The 20,925-nt window shown below is 43.6% G+C and overlaps 1 protein-coding gene across 5 annotated transcripts; it reads left to right on the top strand.

The window, feature by feature from the left end:
* The first annotated feature begins 437 nt into the window (after positions 1–437).
* HAL (histidine ammonia-lyase) lies at positions 438–17,962 on the top strand. 5 transcript variants are annotated; one of them, XM_006118285.4, is made up of 20 exons: positions 440–730; positions 1,133–1,193; positions 1,364–1,391; positions 1,947–2,021; positions 2,110–2,182; positions 2,276–2,342; positions 2,549–2,586; positions 2,662–2,787; positions 4,077–4,216; positions 4,642–4,689; positions 7,342–7,489; positions 7,576–7,671; positions 7,790–7,848; positions 8,511–8,591; positions 9,401–9,466; positions 9,565–9,730; positions 14,551–14,685; positions 16,179–16,287; positions 16,390–16,459; positions 16,991–17,958. In XM_006118285.4, the coding sequence occupies exons 1-20, from the start codon at positions 484–486 to the stop codon at positions 17,132–17,134; spliced, it is 1,977 nt and encodes a 658-aa protein (XP_006118347.2). In that variant the 5' UTR covers positions 440–483; the 3' UTR covers positions 17,135–17,958. The 5 variants fall into 5 exon arrangements, with proteins under 5 accessions (XP_014426576.1, XP_006118347.2, XP_014426574.2 ...); XM_014571088.4 differs by lacking the exon at positions 1,133–1,193 and having other exon boundaries at positions 1,291–1,391; positions 16,991–17,962; XM_014571089.4 differs by lacking the exons at positions 1,133–1,193; positions 1,364–1,391 and having other exon boundaries at positions 566–730; positions 16,991–17,957.
* The last annotated feature ends 2,963 nt before the right edge of the window (positions 17,963–20,925 follow it).

The following is a 20,925-nucleotide window of genomic DNA, read 5'->3' as shown; positions in this document are numbered from 1 at the left end:
AGGGGCACCCGGAGCAGCTTTTCTCGCCCTGGAGGTCGAGGTGGCGGGACCACTGCGCTCTGGGCGGTCCTGCTGCCTTCGAGCTCCGGGGCGAGAAAGCCCCGTTCGTAAGTGCGGATCCGACATAAATCGGATCCGCGAAACTCGGGGACTGCCTGTATAGAGGTACCATGATACCTTGAAGGAGCCGGGCCTACTTTCTTTGCATAATCTCGAAAGATAACTCCTGTGCCAGCAGTTTTCCATCCCTTGTCTAGGAAAAAGTTTGCTGCCAGGTTTGGCTTTTGAGTAGATAAAACTTGTTAAATATACTAACTTATTTGTAAAAGTGCAGACCTTTGGTGGGGGGAGGGAATTTTTGCCTTTTTCTGATTGGGACGTTAGAATCCAGTCAGGTGCTGTTCTTTAGGCTATAATGTGAGAAACAAAAAGCTTTTTCAAGCTATAGTTGCCTTCAGTGGAGAGACAACTGTAGACAGAAGCATGCCAAGGTACACAGTGCATGTCCGAGGAGAATGGCTGGCTGTGCCTTGCCAAACAGGCACTAACACAGTGAGATGGCTGGGGAAAGAAGCTGTGAGACGTTACATGAAAAACAAGCCTGATAATGGGGGCTTTAACTCTGTGGAAGAAGTGAAATTCTGTGTTCGAAGGTGCAAAGGCCTTGGCTTGCTGGATCATGATGATACTTTGGAAGATACATTAGAAGACAATGAGTTTGTTGAAGTTGGTAAGCAAACGTGCAATGAGAAATGATATGGTAACTGCATTTGTACAGGAGACCCAAAGTGTGTGGGTTTATTATCTTGAAATTTTATATTTCTGTGATGGATCAAAAAGACTTAAGAAAAATACTAACTTGCAAAACTCAGATTCTAGAAGAAAGCGTTCTACGTTTTATGATGTGTCATACTGTTGGGTGAGATTATACAAAGTGTTAGGCTACAGGTTTGGGATTTTTGTAAAGACGTTTTAGGATTTTTATGTATGCAAACTATTTTAGTGTATGTTTAAGACATTTACATACATTTGGCAGCAATTTAGAATTCTGGTCACTGATTTTTGAGGTTAATGAAGAAATTTCTATGGGGAAAAAAATTCATTCTGTTTGTTTTCCTATTATTTCTCCTAGTTATAGAAGGAGATGTAGCGTCTCCAGATTTCATTCTATCTAAGCTAGAAGGAATTTATTTGTATCCTTTATTAAGCATTATTTTGTTTACTTTTTGTAATTAAGTTTGCAAAAATTGAAAATACATATCACTTTCATAACTTTCCCCTACTTCAAAGGGTTGCCTTCACAAACTCTAATCAAATGGCAGCTATTTGTGTGTGGTTTGAATGCCCTTGATTTTCCTTTCAGATATAGCAAATATCAAGAACCAGAAAAGGTATGGCTCCAATAATAATGATCTTATTAAAATGTGCTCCAATTTCAGTAGCTTTTCATGTTAGAAGGTCAAGTAGAGTGAAATCCTGTCAGAGCAGGGAAAATGGCAGTATCCAGAGAGAACCTATTTTTTTTTATTTGCCCATCACACAGAGGGAGACCCCACAGAACTTTTCAAATGGAATTGTTGTTTGTGACATATGCTATTTATGTTTTCAGTAGGATTCAGTAAGTTCCTGCAAACAAGTACTACATTTGGTAGTAAATCCTATTGCTGTGAGTAACCTCAGTGAACTACGGCATAAGTACTATGCTCTGCACTGTTTGCAGGAACGTCCATAATCACTGCTTAAGTAGTTACCTCTAGTTTTTAGTTGTTACCTATATTTTGTTAATACTTCTCTGACAGAGTTTTGTTTGTATGAAAGAGAACAGGACTGAACTCTGTTCTAACAAAATTCACTATTAAGCTTTCACTATATTTTTATTTAGATGTGATTGTTGGAAACGGCTTACATATAGATGTCATTCACTAATATGCAGTTCTTTTGCGTAGTATATTTATTTAGATGGGCGCAGTTTAACAACAAAGGACTTGGTCAATTTAGGAAAGGGACTCTACAAAATCAAGGTAAAGATTTTGGAAGAATCCAATCCTCAACACATTTTATTTAATTGGCTTTCACATTGAATTAATATTAATAATGTTGCTTTTCTAGCTCACTCCTGAAGCTGAAGATAAAGTTAGACAATCAAGAGAGGTGATTGAAAAAATTGTAAAAGAACAGACTGGTATTTTTTTTTCTTTTTTAACTCCATTTTTGTCAGTTTTAGATTACTTTATTTAGCCTCTTTATCTGAAATATTTTTTGTTGTTTTTTTCAGTTGTTTATGGAATAACCACTGGCTTTGGGAAGTTTGCTCGAACTGTTATTCCAACTAGCAAACTCAAGTATGTTGTATCTGTTTCCTTCTTTAATTTAGAAAATGGGTGTACAACGTAGATCTTTATTATTTGCACAGTGTACATTTTAGTACATTTTTCTTATTAAGAGGAGATGAATATTTTGACGTTTTTTCTCAATTTTGTAAAAAACTTTTTCCATTTTTGAACACTGCAAATTGTTTAGTTTTTAAATGACTTTTCTTTCTTTGTAGGGAACTTCAAGTGAATTTAGTTCGGTCACATTCTGCAGGTAATGAAAAAACTGATTTCTCTTCCACAACTCTTAGAATTAGGATTTGTAACCTTGAAACTGTTGTCACTGCAGGTGTTGGGAAACCTTTGAGCCCAGAGAGATCTCGCATGCTTTTAGCTCTCAGGATCAATGTCTTAGCCAAAGGATACAGTGGAATTTCACTGGAAACTCTCCAGCAAGTTATTGAAGCATTTAATGGTAAAAGGATATTTTAGAAATTAATACAGCTATTGCTTTATCCTTTGCTGAACAAATAGTTTCAGTTTGGTGGCCAAGCCAAAAAGTTTGCCAAGAAGGGCTGGGGCTGGAGGGGTGGGAATGGTTTGTCATGCTTTAAAGTGATCTGAGATACTTGAGTCTCCAAATATTCAATAATATCAGCTGTAGTAGCATAGGCGCTAAAGCCATGACTGGCCTTAGGGAAAATTGCTCCCTGGGCAAACTTGCATTTTAGTGCCCCTGGGCATTTTGTAGCCTCCCCAGCCTCCCCGCTTGTTTCCCTGGCCCCCAGTGCCTCTCTGGGCTCTCCACAAGGGTTTAGTAGCCTAGGGAGAGGAGCAGTGACAGGAGGGCACCGGAGGACTTGTAGCAGGGGAGCATGGTGACCTGAAAGCCTCAGAAAGGAGAAGAGGGGACTAGAGTAATACAGATTGTCCCCCTGCAACCTTACACCAATGAGACAATGACATGAGGGTTCCAGAAGGGTAGCTTTCTCCCCACACTAATGAGCATCTCCAATATTCAAGTGCCCCTGCCCAGCCCCAGGCAAGGTGGGTTATGGATGCAGGAGGTTAATATGCAAATGCTCCAATAAACTGGAGGAAGCTAGGATGGGTGGCGATAGTGAAGAATTGACCCCTGAAATATCCCAACCCTCCCTGCACTGAGACCTCTCTTTCAGACGATCAAGAAAAAGAGAGAGGATCTGGGAGGCTGGAGGACTCCCTGGGAGGTGGGTGGACATGGATGGGCTCTGGGACATGGGGGGGGGCACAGGAAGGGGCTCTTAGAGATCTGGGGAGGGGCTTGGAAATGATATAGCAAGAGAGTCCCGGAAACTTCTTGAAGTATCTTCCAGCCTTCCATTTCTATTTTAACTAAGATGAGCTAAGTGGGAGCCATTCTTGTGACCTCACCAATGGCTGTCAGATGTAGTGCCACAGCTGAAATTCTCCCATTCCTATAGTGAAGCTGGAATTTCAACCTTAACTGTGAGCCTTTGGGGGACTAAGTCAAACTAAACATTTAATCCTATGGCAGGCTTACTGCATTTTGATTGGTTGGCCAGAAACAAATGGTTTATTTTTAAACTACAGCTAATTTAGGAACTATTGACAAATGCCCATTTGCAACGGGGAGGGAGGTGATGCTTTCCCATTGCTATTCCGCTATGTCACTTCAAGACAAGTGGGGCAGATTCATATGCTTGTGTCTTGGTGTTTCAAGGAGAGGCTCTAACCAGAATCTGATTTCTGATTTCTTCCCAGCATCCTGCCTGCCCTATATCCCTGAGAAAGGGACGGTTGGAGCCAGTGGAGATTTAGCCCCTCTATCTCATCTTGCTTTGGGGTTAATAGGAGAAGGAAAGATGTGGTCCCCAAAGAGTGGCTGGGCTGATGCTAAATATGTAAGATTAATGTGTCTGTCTACTGGACTTCTTTGTCCATCTCTTTCAGTTGGCTTTGGGTAGGCTAAGTGTGTTATGAGAGCAAAGGGAAATGTTTTCATCAGAACTGTGCAATGGATTCAAAACATTTTTTATCCTTTTGGATTTTGCATGCCTCTTTCTTGTAATGCGAATATTTGGCAGCATTGGACTTTTGAAGGCTGGGTATCTTGTATGACAGTACAGAGCAAGCATTAGTTCAGGCAGCCAAGTCAAAAGAGTGTTCTAAATGTCAGTGCATAGCACTCTCCCTTTACTATGAAATATTCCAAAATGCTCATTAGCATAAAATCAAACAGATTGTTGTATGCAGTCAGCAAACTTGTCCAATCGATGTATTGAAAGATATTTTTCAATAACACCCTGTTGAATAAACTGCTTTACAGGTGCTGCAAGCCCATGGCCTGAAACCAATTACCTTGAAACCAAAGGAGGTAATGAAAACCAAGCCTAGCCAATCAGTAGTTGCTTAATGCATATGTTGCCTGTATTTTAAGAGTGAGATGAATGAATGATTATTTTAACTCCAATTCTAGAAGGTTATCCAATTCTTGATTGGTTACAGGGAGTCCATTAGGGTATGTCTACACTACCCCGCTAGTTCGAACTAGCGGGGGTAATGTAGTCATCCGCAGTTGCAAATGAAGCCCGGGATTTGAATTTCCTGGGCTTCATTTGCATGAAGCCGGCCGGCGCCATTTTTAAATGCCGGCTAGTTCAGACTCCGTGCCGCACAGCTACACGCGGCACGGAGTCCGAACTAGCCGCCATTTAAAAATGGCGCCGGCCGGCTTCATGCAAATGAAGCCCGGGAAATTCAAATCCCGGGCTTCATTTGCAACTGCGGAAGACTACATTACCCCCGCTAGTTCGAACTAGCGGGGTAGTGTAGACATACCCTCTACTGTAGTCTCTAAGGGTATGTTAACGTTTCCGTTTCAATTCCTGTTTACATGTGATTCAGTTCAACTGTGCCAATTTATAGAAATGCTGTGTACAAAGTTTCAGCCCAGGGTAAAATGTAGTTCTTGCTTATATATGAAAGTTCCACTGGGAACTGCCATTCATCCTCAGATACTTTATACTATCAGTGGCTTCCTGAACATTCATTGATGGAAATTATCCCTATTCCCATATTAGGGAAGTCTGCATCAGTGGAAACTAAATTGGTGTAGAGCCGGTATGGACACATCCCATTTCCATGGCAACTAAACCAGTGAAAATAATCCTCCTCCTGCTGTAGTACACTGCTCTAAAGTCTACAGAACTGACCTGTCTGCTTTCTATTCCATTAAACTGACATTATACTGCTTGAGGCTCATCTCAGCTGGCTGTCATCAGAAATACTGTGTTCAGAAAAGTCCTTATTTCATAAGATGGATTTTGTTGTTTTTTATTAATGTGAAATCTTTGTAATTCAAATGGATTTATCCTGCACTGTAGGGATCAGAATGCTCTTGTGTTGGTAGATGTCAGAAAGAAACACATTTTGTGATATTTAATAAGCAGTAACTAGCATCAATTTGGTACAAATGCTTATTTATGTAGGGCTACGTCTACATTGGCACCCTTTTCCAGAAATACTTAAAACGGAACAGTTTTCCGTTATAAGTATTTCCGGAAAAAGCGTGTCTACATTGGCAGGATGCTTTTCTGGAAAAGCACTTTTTCCGAAAAAGCGTCCGTGCCAACGTAGACGCGCTTTCCCGCAAAAAAGCCCCGATCGTCATTTTCGCGATCAGGGCTTTTTTGCGGAAAAGACTACTGGGCTGTCTACACTGGCCCTTTTCCGGAACAGTTTTCCCGGAAAAGGACTTTTGCCCAAACGGGAGCAGCATAGTTTTTCTGGAAAAACAATGACGATTTTACATTAGATCGTCATTGCTTTTCTGGAAAAGCAAGTGGCCAGTGTAGACAGCTGGCAAGTTATTCCGGAAAAGCGGTTGCTTTTCCGGAATAAGTGGCCAGTGTAGACACAGCCTAGGTGTATTAATCTGTTAAATAAGAACCCACACTGATAAAATCTTACTAAGAATCTACATGTGAGTTTATGTGGGTATGTAGGTATTCCTGTGCTCTTGAGACCACTAATATTGAACCATAGTAATTGTAATATCTACAGTACATGCAGCAAGATGCCTGATTCAAAGCCTACTGAAGCCAATGGAGATTTCCATATCTTGAGTGAGCTTTAGAACAAGGGGAGTTAAAACAGAATCTCCACCTTCTATTTAAAGTTTCCTTGCTTTGGTGGGGTTTTTTTCCTGACCTCAGCTGCTTCATGTCTAGAGCTGAATTAATTCTTTGGTCAAAAATCAGTAGAAGGCTAAAGGCTTACTCTTACAAAGACAAATAACAAGAAAAAAGAAAGCTATCCTGTAGCCTTAAAAAAGTTGGAATTAACATGAAATAAACCTCACACATGGTAGAATCTTATATAGTGACTAACAGTTAAAAGTAAATGTTTGCCTTAGAGCAATGATGTCACATGCTGTTCTATTGTAGGAAAAGTACCTCCACTTTTACTTCAGTAACGTAAATGTTTATATTAACCTATATATAGTTGTCCTAGGACCCACATGGGGGACAAATGAAAGTGTTTGCCATGTCCTTTTTCACATGACAATCCTTAATGTGTATTATTGCCAGTGATTTCTCCTGTAGTCCTACTACTCACAACATGCAGATGACTTTCAAAAGAGTCGTGTTGGGATGGCCAGAAAAGTCCTTCAGACCTTAGCTGTATATCTAGTTTTTCTAGGTTTTCAAACCTATGCCAGAAACCCATTTAGGTGAGCAACAGTCATAGCCATTGTAACTGGCTTGCTAGTGAAACTACCTATTGGGAAACAACTCCTAGTTAGGCGACATGGGGACATAACAGCTTCAAAGTAACTGATGGCTTAACTGTATCGAAAAATAACCAAATAGCAGAAACCAAAGCATCTCCGACCCTTTTAATGATTCATTTAATTGCAATCCAGGCATGTTAGGAAAGGCTTTTCTTTAACTGACTCATGTAATTATGAAAAGTACAATGGCATGTGACGGTTCATTTAAAATAAACACATGCTGTCTCTTTGAAGGGTCTGGCTCTTATTAATGGAACCCAGATGATCTCCTCTCTGGGATGTGAAGCAGTGGAAAGAGCCAGTGCTATTGCTCGGCAGGCTGACATAGTTGCTGCACTAACACTTGAAGTCCTGAAGGGCACAACTAGAGCCTTTGACACGGGTTGGTGCTGATTTTTCTGTGTTCGCTTTCTCTTAGCTTTTGGAGAGGGGAAAGCAAGAGTAATGCCCTTTGGTTTGTTTTAATAGATATCCATGAAGTACGTGCACATCGGGGACAGATTGAAGTGGCATTCCGATTTAGGTCACTTTTAGACTCTGACCACCATCCATCAGAAATAGCAGGTGAAACAGCTTTGCTTCCTGCCTTGCAGGTCACCTGTTTGATTTCCAAGACCAACAGGGAATTACACCAGTGATATGTGGCCTTTTCTTATAAGAAATCTTGCTTTTGTTTTTGCAGAGAGTCACAGATTTTGTGACAGAGTTCAGGATGCTTATACGCTACGCTGTTGCCCTCAGGTAAAATGAGTTTCCCACTCCCTGATATAGGGATAGACTGGGAGCAGTGAAATGTATCCCAATCCCAGTCAGTTAAGTGTTAGTTGTCTCCTTTTAAATAATGCAATTATGTTTTTCCACAAGGCTTGAGAGAGACATAAGTAGTTCCTAGATCTTGTATACAGCAGTAATTTTAACTTTTGAGGAATTCAATCTTATATCAACTCAAGCAAACCAGGCAAAATTGGTGGGAGATTTGCCTGTGTACACACTAAAGAATTAGGGTTCCCAAGCTAAGTTACAATTCCTTAATACCTACTGTACACTGAGCAATTAGCTGAACTTTGAATAATTGGATCAGGTAGAGGTTGTACACATGACTGAAGCATGAGGGGACACAACCCAAACACATAAAGAAATATACATTTATATTGCCATCATTCTTGTATAATGCCATCATCATAGTAAGACAAATCTTTAATGAATGCAGTACTCCCAACATTCCACAATAGCAATTTCCCTGGTTATCACATCAAATCAAGGTCTGTATCCCTGTGAGGGTGCAAAGTCTGAGAGTGCGGACAAGATAGAAGCATGCTTCCAGAAAGGAGAATTAGATACGTGTCTTGAGAGCAAACTACGCATATGTGTGACTTGTGGCTAATTGCTATTGTTTCTTTTAGGTCCATGGCGTGGTAAATGACACAATAGCTTTTGTGAAGGACATAATAACAACTGAAATTAACAGTGCAACAGACAATCCTGTATCTTTCTGATTTCTTAATAAAATTTTGTTTGGTCACTTTCCCCCTCCTAAATAACTATTACCTCATAAAGCAGAAAGTATGGGCCTGATCCATGTAATCGCTTACCTTTGTACTTAGTCAGTGGGCTACTCTTCCTTAAAGTTAAGCACACATTTTAAGTGCTTTGCTGGATTAAGGCTTCCATGTTTATAGGGACAACTTGAAACTTTGGCAGGCAGCTGGATTTGAAGGTTGACAGTGACTTGTCAGTTGACACCAGATTGGCTCATGGGTAGTAAAACTTGTGTTCTAGAACGCATTTTGAATTCTATAAAGGGTAAGTACAAGAGCTATGCACCAGGAGCTCTGTGTATATACCTTGTATTGGTGCTCTGAACAACAATGAATTCCACTCTTTAATCATAAAGATATGTGCAACAGATGCTCCTTTGTGTTAGCTGATAACCGAGTGTCATCTTGCTCACTATATATAAAATTTCACCTGCATTGGCGAGAACTCCACCAGCAATTGAAAATTATATTAGAAACTGTGTTCAGAGGGACTTTGCATTTATTACAAGCTTCACCTGCTGATTGGCCAGTCTATTTTTTAAAAATACACCATTCAGCTGTGTCTGTATGGTGGAAGAGCTGGGCACTGTTCGATATTTTCTGACAATTGACCATGCAGAAGTGCGAGCTGCATCTATGTGCATATGCAGTTGTGCATCAATTCTTCCTTTCAAATAGGATATTCTGGTTACCCAGAGACGTGTGGTATTTCAGCAATTCTTCATTCATGTTCACACCTTAACAAGTCTTTAAAGATGGTTTTTGCTGAAAGGGGTGAGACCATTTCTGGAGGAAATTTTCATGGTGAATACCCAGCAAAGGTAACTAAGCATTTGGAGAAATATTAACTTATTTTCTGAAACTAAAAAGCCATCCTCCCCCCTCAAACAGCTGATTCCATCAAGAGATTCTCTCATAGGTTCTGGACTACCTGGCAATTGGTGTTCATGAACTTGCTGCAATTAGTGAAAGAAGGATTGAAAGACTCTGCAACCCATCTCTCAGTGAGCTGCCTGCATTTCTAGTAACAGAGGGCGGTCTGAACTCTGGCTTCATGATTGCGCACTGCACAGCAGCAGCCCTGGGTGAGTACATGAAGGCCTAAGCAATACTAACAAGAGAGCTTATTACAAATGATGTTCTGATTTAAGCACTTAAGTAATCCTATTGAAATCTTCATAGGATTGGAGTCTGAGTTTGGGAAGGGTTAAGCACCACAGTCCCACATTAAATCAGTTCCCCTTCAGTACAGAAACCAATAACAAGCCCTATGAGTCCTAGCTTATTACAATTGGCAGGTGCAGTAAGTCTAACACATCACACAGCCATTTACTCGCAGACGAGAGGGGAGTAAATTAAGAGCGGTCAAGAGCAAGCAAAGGAATAAAGGATGTTAAATGAATGAGGCCTTCACCAATCCCACAACAGCAGTGATCCCAATGCAGGAGAGGCCTATGGGCTTAGCTGGCTTTCATTGCTCACGGTGGCAGCAGTATCTCAGGACTCAGGTCTGGCTCAGTCTTTCTCCTGGGGAGCATCAAAATGGCTGCCTGTCTCCCCTTCTGCTGCACAGAGCAAATGTGAGACTGTTTCAGGTAGGAGGAGACTCCCTGCAGCCAGCTCTCATCCTGGTCACGGGTACCTGCCTGGCTCAGCTCACGTGGCCCAGCCCATGTGCAAGCTTTCCCAGGGTCTGCTCTTACTATCCCAGACATGTCAGACAGACTCCACAGGCTGTCCTTCCCCCCACCTTCCCCAAGGACAGGCAGTCTCCTTTGGAGTTCCAGTCTGAGTCTGTGCTCTGCTAGGTAGGAGCTGCTGGGAGCTGTTTCTCTGACGTCCCCAGCCTACCAAGGGATCTATACCCTGCAAACAAACCAGATGCAAACATCCAAAATACAGTAAATGCTTTTCTGGGCACTGTTATCTCAGACTTGTATGACCCCTGATTCATACAGAGGTGCATACATGAGACTGCTTCTGGTGCATACCAGGTATCACACACCTTATGCCCTGTCCAAGAGGTCATAAGAAAGCCCTTTTGGGGTGATATCAATTTATGTACCACATCTGTAGGGACGCTTAAGATAACTTTATGGCGGGCTTCACCTGTCGAGGCTTTGATAATTCTTCTGACCATTGTGTCATGTTCTCCACCTTCTAAACCGGAATCATTGATTTCTTCTTCGCCATGAATGGCTTGGACAGTCTCTTCTCCACTGTAGGGTGACCCAATGGGTAGACCAGGGATAGCTTCATGAACTGGTCAACTGTACCTTGGTCTGGAATATGAATCTGGTTGTTTGCACTCTAGTGTGAACCAATCTGTTCAGAGAGCTTGGACTTGATACTTTAAAAGTAAATTGCTGGTGTAGATCCCCAATGTTGCCCTCTCCCTTTGGGGGCATGTCTTCACTGTAGGCTGGATCAGGGGGCACTGATCAATCCAGAAGGGCTAGATTAATCATGTCTGATATAGACACAATAAATTGACTGCCAAGCACTCTCCCATCGACTCTAGTACTCCACCAGAATGAGAAGAGTAAGCAGAGTTGATGGGAGAGCGTCAGCTGTCAACTTAGCACAATGAAGATACCATGGCAAGCAGGCCCAAGTACATTGACTTCATGTGGCTGAAGTTGCATAACTTAGGTTGATGGTCTGCAGTAATGCAGACAAGGCCTAAGCCAAAAAGAGCTGCAGTGTAAGGTAATTGTGGTCTTCTGACCTCTCAGAAATAGATAAAGTTTTGAAAAGGAGTGATACTAGAAGGCTGTTGCTGACCACTTATCTGTCAAATGGTGTATACTGGAGGTGAGGTGGTTCTCGCAGACCTCACCACTAGTCCTGTTAAAAGGATGTGATTCCTGTGCAAGTCCCCAGAGGCAGGAGCCCACTTCTTTCACTAGCTTGGATCAGCAGAATGACAGACGTGAAACTTTGTCTATGGGTAGGACTCAGCCTTCTACGCATCTTCAATATTGTGTGTCCCAAGAATGCCCAGAGTCCTGATGAAAACTCTGACTTCTACCATGCAGTTCCTGATCTCTGGCCCTTTGGTCACAGCATGCTTTGTTATTCCGATAGTTCTGTGGAGCAGTAGCGGGCTGGTGCTGTGCAGTTTAGAACAGTTTTCTCAGTTGGGTAGTATATTGAAGGCGTGTTTCAGATAGGATTCCATCTGCAGAAATGCAGAAACAAAAAGTGACCCAAAGACAGGTGAACTTCTTGATCAAATCTGAGAAGGTTAGGCAAGCGGCTAGTGTTTCAACTGGCGGCGTGTATCAGATGAGACTGCTGATTCCAGCTTGGTTTCTGGTGAGACTTTAGCATGCCTAACAGTGCTGGAGATGAGGCCTTAACAGGCTCAGGTGGCTTTCAGTCCTCAATGGTGCTGCCTCATCTTGGACCTCAGACTCTCTGGTTTGGAGCTAGAGATACTGGGTCGGCCTTCTGACTGAGAGAGGCAAAATGGTTATCGCCCCTTCTACTGCACAGAGTAACTCTGAGGGTATGTCTACACTACAAATTTAATTCGAACTAACAGACGTTAGTTCGAATTAACTTTGATAGGCGCTACACTAGCGCTCCGCTAGTTCGAACTTAATTCGAACTACCGGAGCGCTTAGTTCGAACTAGGTAATCCTCATTCTACGAGGACTAAGCCTTGTTCGAACTTACAAGTTCGAATTAAGGGGTGTGTAGCCCCTTAATTCGAACTAGTGGGAGGCTAGCCCTCCCCAGCTTTCCCTGGTGGCCACTCTGGGCACCACCAGGGAAACTCGTATGCCCCCCTCCCGGCCCCGGAGCCCTTAAAAGGGGCACGGGCTGGCTACGGTGCCCGTGCCAGGTGCAAGCCTGCCAGCACCCAGCCAGCAGACCCTGCACCTGGCACGGCTCGAGCCAGCCACCCAATGCCCCCCAGCCCTCTCCCTCTTCCCGGGACCAGGCTGGCGACTCCCGGGAGCTTGCCCAGGACCGCAAGAGGCGGGCACCCACCTGGTCCAGTGCAGACATCGTGGACCTCGTCCACGACCTCCGCACTAGGCACAGGAAAGCAGCCGTCCAGGGCAGGAGAGCTGCCAGCCTGGCCACCCAGGAGCAGGTTTGCATGAAAATCAAGGTGGTCCACTGAGATCCCTGACCCTGAGCCCTGAGCTTAGAATGGCCGTACTGGGTCAGACCAAAGGTCCATCTAGCCCAGTAGCCTGTCTGCCGACAGCGGCCAACCCTAGGGGCCCTGGAGGGGATGGACCAAAGACAGTGACCAAGCCATTTGTCTCGTGCCATCCCTCTCCAGCCTTCCACAAACTTCGGGCAGGGACACCACTCCTACTCCCTGGCTAATACCACTCCATGGACCCAACCTCCATGACTTGATCTCACTTCTCTTTAAACTCTGTTCTAGTTCTAGCCTTTACAGCCTCCTGCAGCAAGGAGTTCCACAGGTTGACCATTTGCTTTGTGAAGAACTTTCTTTTATTAGTTTGAAGCCTGCTACCCATTCATTTCCTTTGGTGTCCTCTAGTCCTTCTTTATGGGAACTAATGAAGAACTTTTCTGTATGCACCCTCTCCACCCCACTCATGCTTTTAGAGACCTCTATCATATCCCCCCTCCATCTCCTCTTTTCTAAGCTGAAAAGTCCCAGTCTCTTTAGCCTCTCTTCATATGGGACCTGTTCCAAACCCCTCATCATTGTAGTTGCCCTCCCCTCTGCCACCCTCTCTCTTCCTCTCTCCCACCTCCTTTTCCCAGTCTCCCCCAGTTTTGTTCAATAAAGAGAGATTCTATTTTAGAACACAATTGTCCTTTATTTTGTACATCAGGAAGGGGGGCTAGGGAGGGGTAAGTGGAAGGAGGTGAGGGAGGAATGGGGTACGAGCCCCCGATGGGGAGGACTGGGCTGGCTCTGTGGGCTTCTGGGGATGGAACCTCTCCTGCAGCCCCCCAATTACCCCCTCTCCCCAGATGGCAGCCTGCGGCAAGTGCAGCCGGTCTGATGGCCGAGTGCTGTGATGTGCCCAGTGTGGGTACTCCGGGCAATCCAAGCCAGGACTGCTTTGCAAGCGGGGCACCCCTGAGAACTGTCTGTCCTGGGTGGGGGTCAGGTCCCTTTAAGCACAGCCCTCGGCTAGCCTGAGACAGCAGCTCCACGCTCTAAGTCCTACTCTGATACCCTGCCGGCACTGCTTCCGGCCATCCTTAACCGCTGTTCAGGGTCCACTCAATGTGGACATGCTAGTTCGAATTAGCAAAACGCTAATTCGAACTAGTTTTTAGGTCTAGCTGTGCTAATTCGAATTAACTTAGTTCGAATTAGCGCTGTAGTGTAGACATACCCTGAGACTGCTTCTCTTCCTAGTCCTCCATCCTGACTTCCTGGTCACAGGCTGGGGGCTGGTCTGACATAAATTAAGGCATCTTGGCTGCTCTAAGACTCCATTCCAGCAGCTGTGGATTTCAGGGGTGTTAGAGTTGCCCGGCCATGCCTTGTTTCTCTTGGGAATGTTCTGACACTGGGGGGAGTCCCCAGGAGGATGCCAAGAGCAGAGGAGTGGGGGGGGGGGGGGGGGGGTTGCAGCTGCTTTGCACTCCCAGAGCAGCTGGACTGAAGATCTGACCCTTGGTTGATTTTTAAATGAATCCTTTTCTTTGACTGTAATGTTTAACTTTATATAGTTGGGTTATCATCAGCATCTGATGACCAATGTATATTACTGTCTTTAGAGGCAAAATGACTTCAGTGTTAGATACTGCAGATGGCTCAGTCAAGACATCCCAGGGGCATGCACTCACTGTAGATGGTTTGGGTTCCTTCATCGCAGGGTTTTAGACGTGACTCATATTTCTAGCGTCTGTTTGTCCATATAGTGCGCCATTTATTCACACTGGACTTTTGCAGTTTCTGAGAATAAAGCCTTGTGCCACCCTTCTTCTGTGGATTCTCTCTCAACCAGTGCTGCTACAGAGGACCATGTGTCCATGGGCGGATGGGCTTCACGCAAAGCATTGAAAGTTATTGAACATGTTGAACAAGGTAAAATTAAGACATTGATTTTAGACAAATCTACAATATTGGAACTAGATTAAAATGACATGCCTTTCTTTCTAGAAGTCTTTTTTTTAAGGGCCCTTCAGTCATTTTAAGGAAGTCTTTTAAGATATTGTCTTAAGTAGTTACTTAAATTTCTTTCTGGCAGAAATATGATTGAGATGAATATAGATTAGTGTGTTCCACCAAAACAAAACCCCTTATCAAAGCCTAAATTCTTCCATTCTTCGTTGTCTTGAAAGGTGAAAGCTGAACTTTTAAAAATAACAAATTTCAGCTATTGTTGGAAGAACAGAATACGTACCATGAAAACCAATATGTACAATTCGCTCTTACCTGGGTTTATATATTCTCTGAAGCTGTGGAGATCTATAAAAATACTAAGTGTTATCGTTTTGTGCATTCTGCAAAGTGAAGGTATAATTGGAGAAAACAATGCATCTTAGATAATATTTTCCTTAGGAGAATTTGGCCCTTGTGTGAGGGATAAATGCCACTGGCTAATCAGGCAGATACCGTGCAAGCTTTTCCAATACATATGTGTCAAGATCTTTTAGTTCTGCTAGAGTTGTTATACTAACGAGAGGTGGGCCTGAATTACTCCAGCTCTGGACATACACCCTAGTTCACCGGGGAGTTGCAAAACTGGATCTGAAATCTACAGCTCAGGCCCATTGCTACATCTAATTTAGTTCTGGAAAAAGGCTTTGATTTAGGATGTCTCTGTTTTGGGCTATAGTTTTAGAGGTGTTTTCATAGGTGCTGAGCAACCAGCATGGCAGTTGAAGACAATGGGCACTTTAAGCACTTAGCACAGTGGTGGACAACCTGCGTCTTGTGGGCCGCATGCAGCCCATTGGGGTTCTATGTGTGGCTGAGACCTTTTGTTTACTCTTGCCCATGCACAGAGTTGCCAGATTCCATTGGTTTCTGTCTGCCTAGGTTTTTCCCACCAATATTACTAACGTGGCACACACAGAGAGCCAGGGCACGTGAAGTGAGGTATGTGCTGAATGCACACAACATTGACAGCCAGCCATGCGCTCCCTTTGCATCCAATCAAAGTGCTTCTGCGGTTCAATTGGCTCCCTCTGCAAATCCTACTCACACATGTGCAGTTAGCAAAATAATCTATCCCAGGAGACTGTCTTGGTTACAACAATCGTGCGACCCACTGAGATGAAGGAGGGCCATTCACTAGCCTACATTGCCCATCACTAACTTAGCACTTTGAAAAGTCAGGCTCAGCACATCTTGGCACCCAAGATTAGAGACTGGTTTTAAGTATCTGTCTGAATCTCTCTCTGTTTCTCCCATCTATTAAATGGGTCTTCTATTCAACCGCCTCAGTTAAGCATTGCATAGCACTTTATTGTTAAGTGTAACTAGCTCCCTTCAGAGATTCTCCAGATGTAAACTTACAATGAGTTGTACACTCTAAAACCCACTCGCCTGTCTTTCACTGTTTGGTTTCCCAGTGCTGGCCATTGAACTTCTTGCAGCTTGCCAGGGCATTGAGTTTCTACGCCCCTTGAGAACAACCACCCCATTGGAGAAAGTCTATGACCTTGTGCGCTCTGTTGTAAGGTAAAATCAAATAACGTTGTCCCAGAGGTTGCAGCTTTGAAGACCTGCTGACTACGATGCTGGTTAATGTTTGGCTAACATTATCAATTTGTCTCCTTTCAGGCCCTGGCTAAAGGATCGCTTCATGGCCCCAGACATTGAGGCAGCTCACAGGCTGCTTGTGGAGCAGAAGGCAGGTGTTGGTTTAGCATTGGAGCAGCAGTGCACTCCTTAAGGAGAGCTCTGCTGTTCTTTTAAAATGGTCCTTGACTATTGGGTTCAGGGGCAAACCAGCTCCTTCCTTCACATGCATGATTTAATTCTTGGAAGGAAAATATGTGGTGATTTTAGTTGTAGTCTTTGGAAAGGAAACTTTTAATTTAAAATAGGGTTGTAAAATCCTGTTTAATTGGCTAACATACTGTTTAACTAGTTAATCAATTAAAAGGGGACAAGTGGAAGGGGCCTCCAGCTTGTGGGGTGCCTGGGCCCACCACAAACAGAGGCTGCTCAGCAGGACACCAGAACAGCCCCTGTATGTTGGGTGCCCATGTCTGCCATAGGCAGGGGCTGCACGGGAGCAGCTCCTGTCCATGACGGACTCCCTGTGGGACTGGAGCAGCCCCCTGCCTGGCAGGCGAGGGACTGTTCCAGCCCCACCAGTTAACCCATTAAACCTGAAGGTTTCACTTCTGACTCTGCTGTTGCTCTTTTTGTCTTGTAGGTTTGGGAAGTAGCTGAACCTTACATTGAAAAGTATAGAAGGGAGCACATTCCTGAATCGAGGCCTGTTTCGCCCACAGCCTTTTCCCTGGATTCACTGAGAATGAATAAATGTGTTGGGACTGATCACAGTGACCAGGACTAACTTGAATGTTCTATGAAATCTGGTACAGAGAAAACTCTTTCCTATGCTGTGTTCATTGGAGATTGTTCTATTATGATACAACATGGTATCTTCCTGGGATACAAAGGAAGCATGTGTGGGTAGCTGTCTCATCTATTAAAAATATGGTGGCAAATTGTTGAGTGATTAGATTGAATTTACCAACTTCTGACGCACCAAAGGCTAAAAATAATGGTCTAAATACACCTGTATTGGTGCAACTCCATTGACATCAGTGGATTTGCACTTGCTAATGCTTGCCCTAAATTTGGCCAACTGAGATCAAATGTGAAATAACCAGTTTCATTAGAAATGTATCAAATCATACAGTCCTTAATGAGGCAAAACTTCCACTAAAGCCAGTGAAGGTTTAGGCAAAGCACTGTCTGATTTAGCCTAATATTCTTATTTACTAAAAGTATGTAGAATGGACACTTTCCATAGTGCAATGGTAGAATATTACTGGATTACCTTTTCCTTCTGGATTTTAAAAAGCAAACAAACAATGGCATGCCTATAAAATATAAATTGTTTGTGTGACTAAACCAGCTGTTTATAAATATATAATCCATTCTCATGTTGTAGTTGGCAAGATTAATGTTGCATTCATGTCCATTGGAGGGGGCAGTGCTGCTAAATTCCACCTCCCCCCACCCCAAAATTAAAGAGGGAACTTACTGCTCGCTATTTATTGGATTCCATATTTGATTCTGTTCTATTTACACATTGTTTTCATTTTGTACCACCCTTTGTATATGAATGTGGCTATTTATTTCTCTCTCCCTTTGTCACTGTTGAAATAATTGAGGGCTGGAACATATCAAGCTAGATTTCCTCCTTCTGTCTTCCTTGAGTTAGACCTTTGAAACATGCTGCATTCCAGCATGAGCAAAACTGTCTGATAGTTTTATCTCAATCTGTGTATCATGCACCTCAAACACTCTACACATCAAGTGTGAATTCAAAAGTCTTGTGTGATGAGAGTTTCTAATAGCTTCTTTAGAAACCAGAAAAGCTACTGCACACTATATGCACACTGGAGCAGGGGTGCTAGGAGTAGGAGGGCGGCAGCACCCCTCAGCTTGAAGTAGCAATAACCAAACACATGGCTTCCGCCTTTAGCACCGCTACTATAAAAATTGTTCCAATGCCCCTGCATTGCAGTGCAGTACATGGATTTTAGCTCTGAGTCCAGAGCATACCTGCAGTGTCATTACCAATGGAACATCTCTAACTCAGTTTTCCAGAGAATATGGCCTAGGGATAGAAGATAAAATACAGTCAAGCCCAGAACCAACTTCCTTGCACATTTTTGTTCAAAATTTGAAGCAAAAGATTACCTTGGGGCAAAGGAGGAGGAAAGGCAGGGGTGTATGTGAGAGAAATGTAGCTTGCGGAAGGAGGAGGAAGTGTAATGTAATGCCAATATTTTAAAATGGCTCTAGGGCACTTACAGACCGATAAGTCTAACATCAGTACTGGGCAAATTAGTTGAAACAATAGTAAAGAATAAAATTGTCAGACACATAGAAGAACATAATTTGTTGGGCAAAAGTCAACATAGTTTCTCTTAAGGGAAATCATGTCTTACTAATCTATTAGGGTATGTCTACACTACTCTGCTAGTTCGAACTAGTGGGGTAATGTAGGCATACCGCACTTGCAAATGAAGCCCGGGATTTGAATTTCCCGGGCTTCATTTGCATAAGCGGGGCTCCGCCATTTTTAAAACCCTGCTCGTTCGAACCCTGTGCCGCGCGGCTACACGGGGCACGAACTAGGTAGTTTGAACTAGGTTTCCTAGTTCGAACTACCGTTACTCCTAGTTTGTGCTCCGTGTAGCCGCGCGGCACAGGGTTCGAACGAGCGGGGTTTTAAAAATGGCGGAGCCCCGCTTATGCAAATGAAGCCCGGGAAATTCAAATCCCGGGCTTCATTTGCAAGTGCGGTATGCCTACATTACCCTCCTAGTTCGAACTAGCGGGCTAGTGTAGACATAGGAGGGTAGTTCGAAGTAGGAGGGTAGTGTAGACATACCCTTAGAGTTCTTTGAAGAGGTCACAAGGAGGATCCAGTATAGTATACTTAGATTTCCAGAAAGCCTTTGACAAGGTCTCTCACCAAAGGCTCCTGTGTAAATTAAGTTGTCATGGGATAAGAGGGAAGATCCTTACATGGACTGAGAACTGGTTAAAAGATAGGAAACAAAGGGTAGGAATAAATGGTAAATTTTCAGAATGGAGAGGGATAACTAGTGGTGTCCCCCCAGGACCCGTCCTAGGACCAGTCCTATTCAACTTATTCATAAATGATCTGGAGAAAGGGGCAAACAGTGAGGTGGCAAAGTTTGCAGACGATACTAAACTGCTCAAGGTAGTTCAGGTTAATGCAGACTGTGAAGAACTTCAAAAAGATCTCACAAAACTAAGTGACTGGGCAACAATGGCAAATGAAATTTAATGTGGATAAATGTAAAGTAATGCAAATTGGAAAAAATAACCCCAACTATACATACAATATGATGGGGGCTAATTTAGCTGCAACTAATCAGGAAAGAGATCTTGGAATCATCGTGGATAGTTCTCTGAAAACGTCCACTCAATGTGCAGCGGCAGTCAAAAAAGCAAACAGGATGTTAGGAATCATTAAAAAAGGGATAGAGAATAAGATGGAGAATACCTTATTGCTCTTATATAAATCCATGGTACGCCCACATCTTGAATACTGCGTACAGATGTGGTCTCCTCATCTCGAAAAAGATATACTGGCATTAGAAAAGGTTCAAAGAAGGGCAACTAAAATGATTAGGAGACTCTCTTCTGAGGGGGATGAAGGTGCCCATATGTTGCCCTGACATTTCATCTCGGGAGGTATGCTGTCTGCCCGGGGCCTGTATCCAAGATGTTATGGAGGCATTGTCGAGGATGATCCGGCCCTCTGACTACTACCCCATGCTACTCATCCATGTGGGCACTAATGATACTGCAAGGTGTGACACTGAGTGGATCAAGAGTGACTACAGGGCTCTGGGAGTACGGGTGAAGGAGTTTGGAGCTCAGGTGGTATTCTCTTCGATCCTTCCTGTAGAAGGTAGGGGCCCAGGCAGAGACAGGTGCATCCTGGAGGTGAATACCTGGCTGCAAAGATGGTGTCGCCAGGAGGGCTTTGGCTTCCTCGACCACGGGATGCTATTCCACGAAGGACTGCTAAGCAGGGATGGCGTTCACCTTTTGAGGAGGGGAAAGACCCTATTTGGACACAGACTGGCTAACCTCGTGGGGAGGGCTTTAAACTAGGTTCGACGGGGACAGGTGAGCAAAGCTCACAGGTAAGTGGAGAACATGGAGACCTGGGAGATGGGTCAGAAATGGGAGGGAGCGTGGGAGACAATGGCAGAGAAAAAGGAGGGTTAGGGCAAAACTGGGAGGCAAGGTCAAATCAGGATCTTAGATGCCTATATACAAATGCGAGAAGTATGGGAAATAAGCAGGAAGAACTGCAAGTGCTAATAAATAAGTACAATTAAGACATTGTTGGCATCACAGAAACTTGGTGGGATACTACATGATTGGAATGTTTGTATGGAAGGGTACAGCTTGCTCAGGAAGGCTAGACAGGGAAAAAAGGGAGGAGGTGTTGCCTTATACATTAAAAATGAACACACTTGGAGTGAGGTGAAGATGGACATAGGAGACAGAAGTGATGAGAGTCTCTGGGTTAGGCTAAAAATAATTAAAAACAAAGGAGATATCATGCTAGGAGTCTACTACAGG

This window comes from Pelodiscus sinensis, chromosome 1, assembly GCF_052426305.1.
Source record: "Pelodiscus sinensis isolate ZL-2025 chromosome 1, ASM5242630v1, whole genome shotgun sequence".
Classification (NCBI taxonomy): Eukaryota; Metazoa; Chordata; order Testudines; family Trionychidae; genus Pelodiscus; species Pelodiscus sinensis.
The sequence above is the reverse complement of the archived record's forward strand: the minus strand, read 5'-3'. Positions and strand labels throughout refer to the sequence as shown.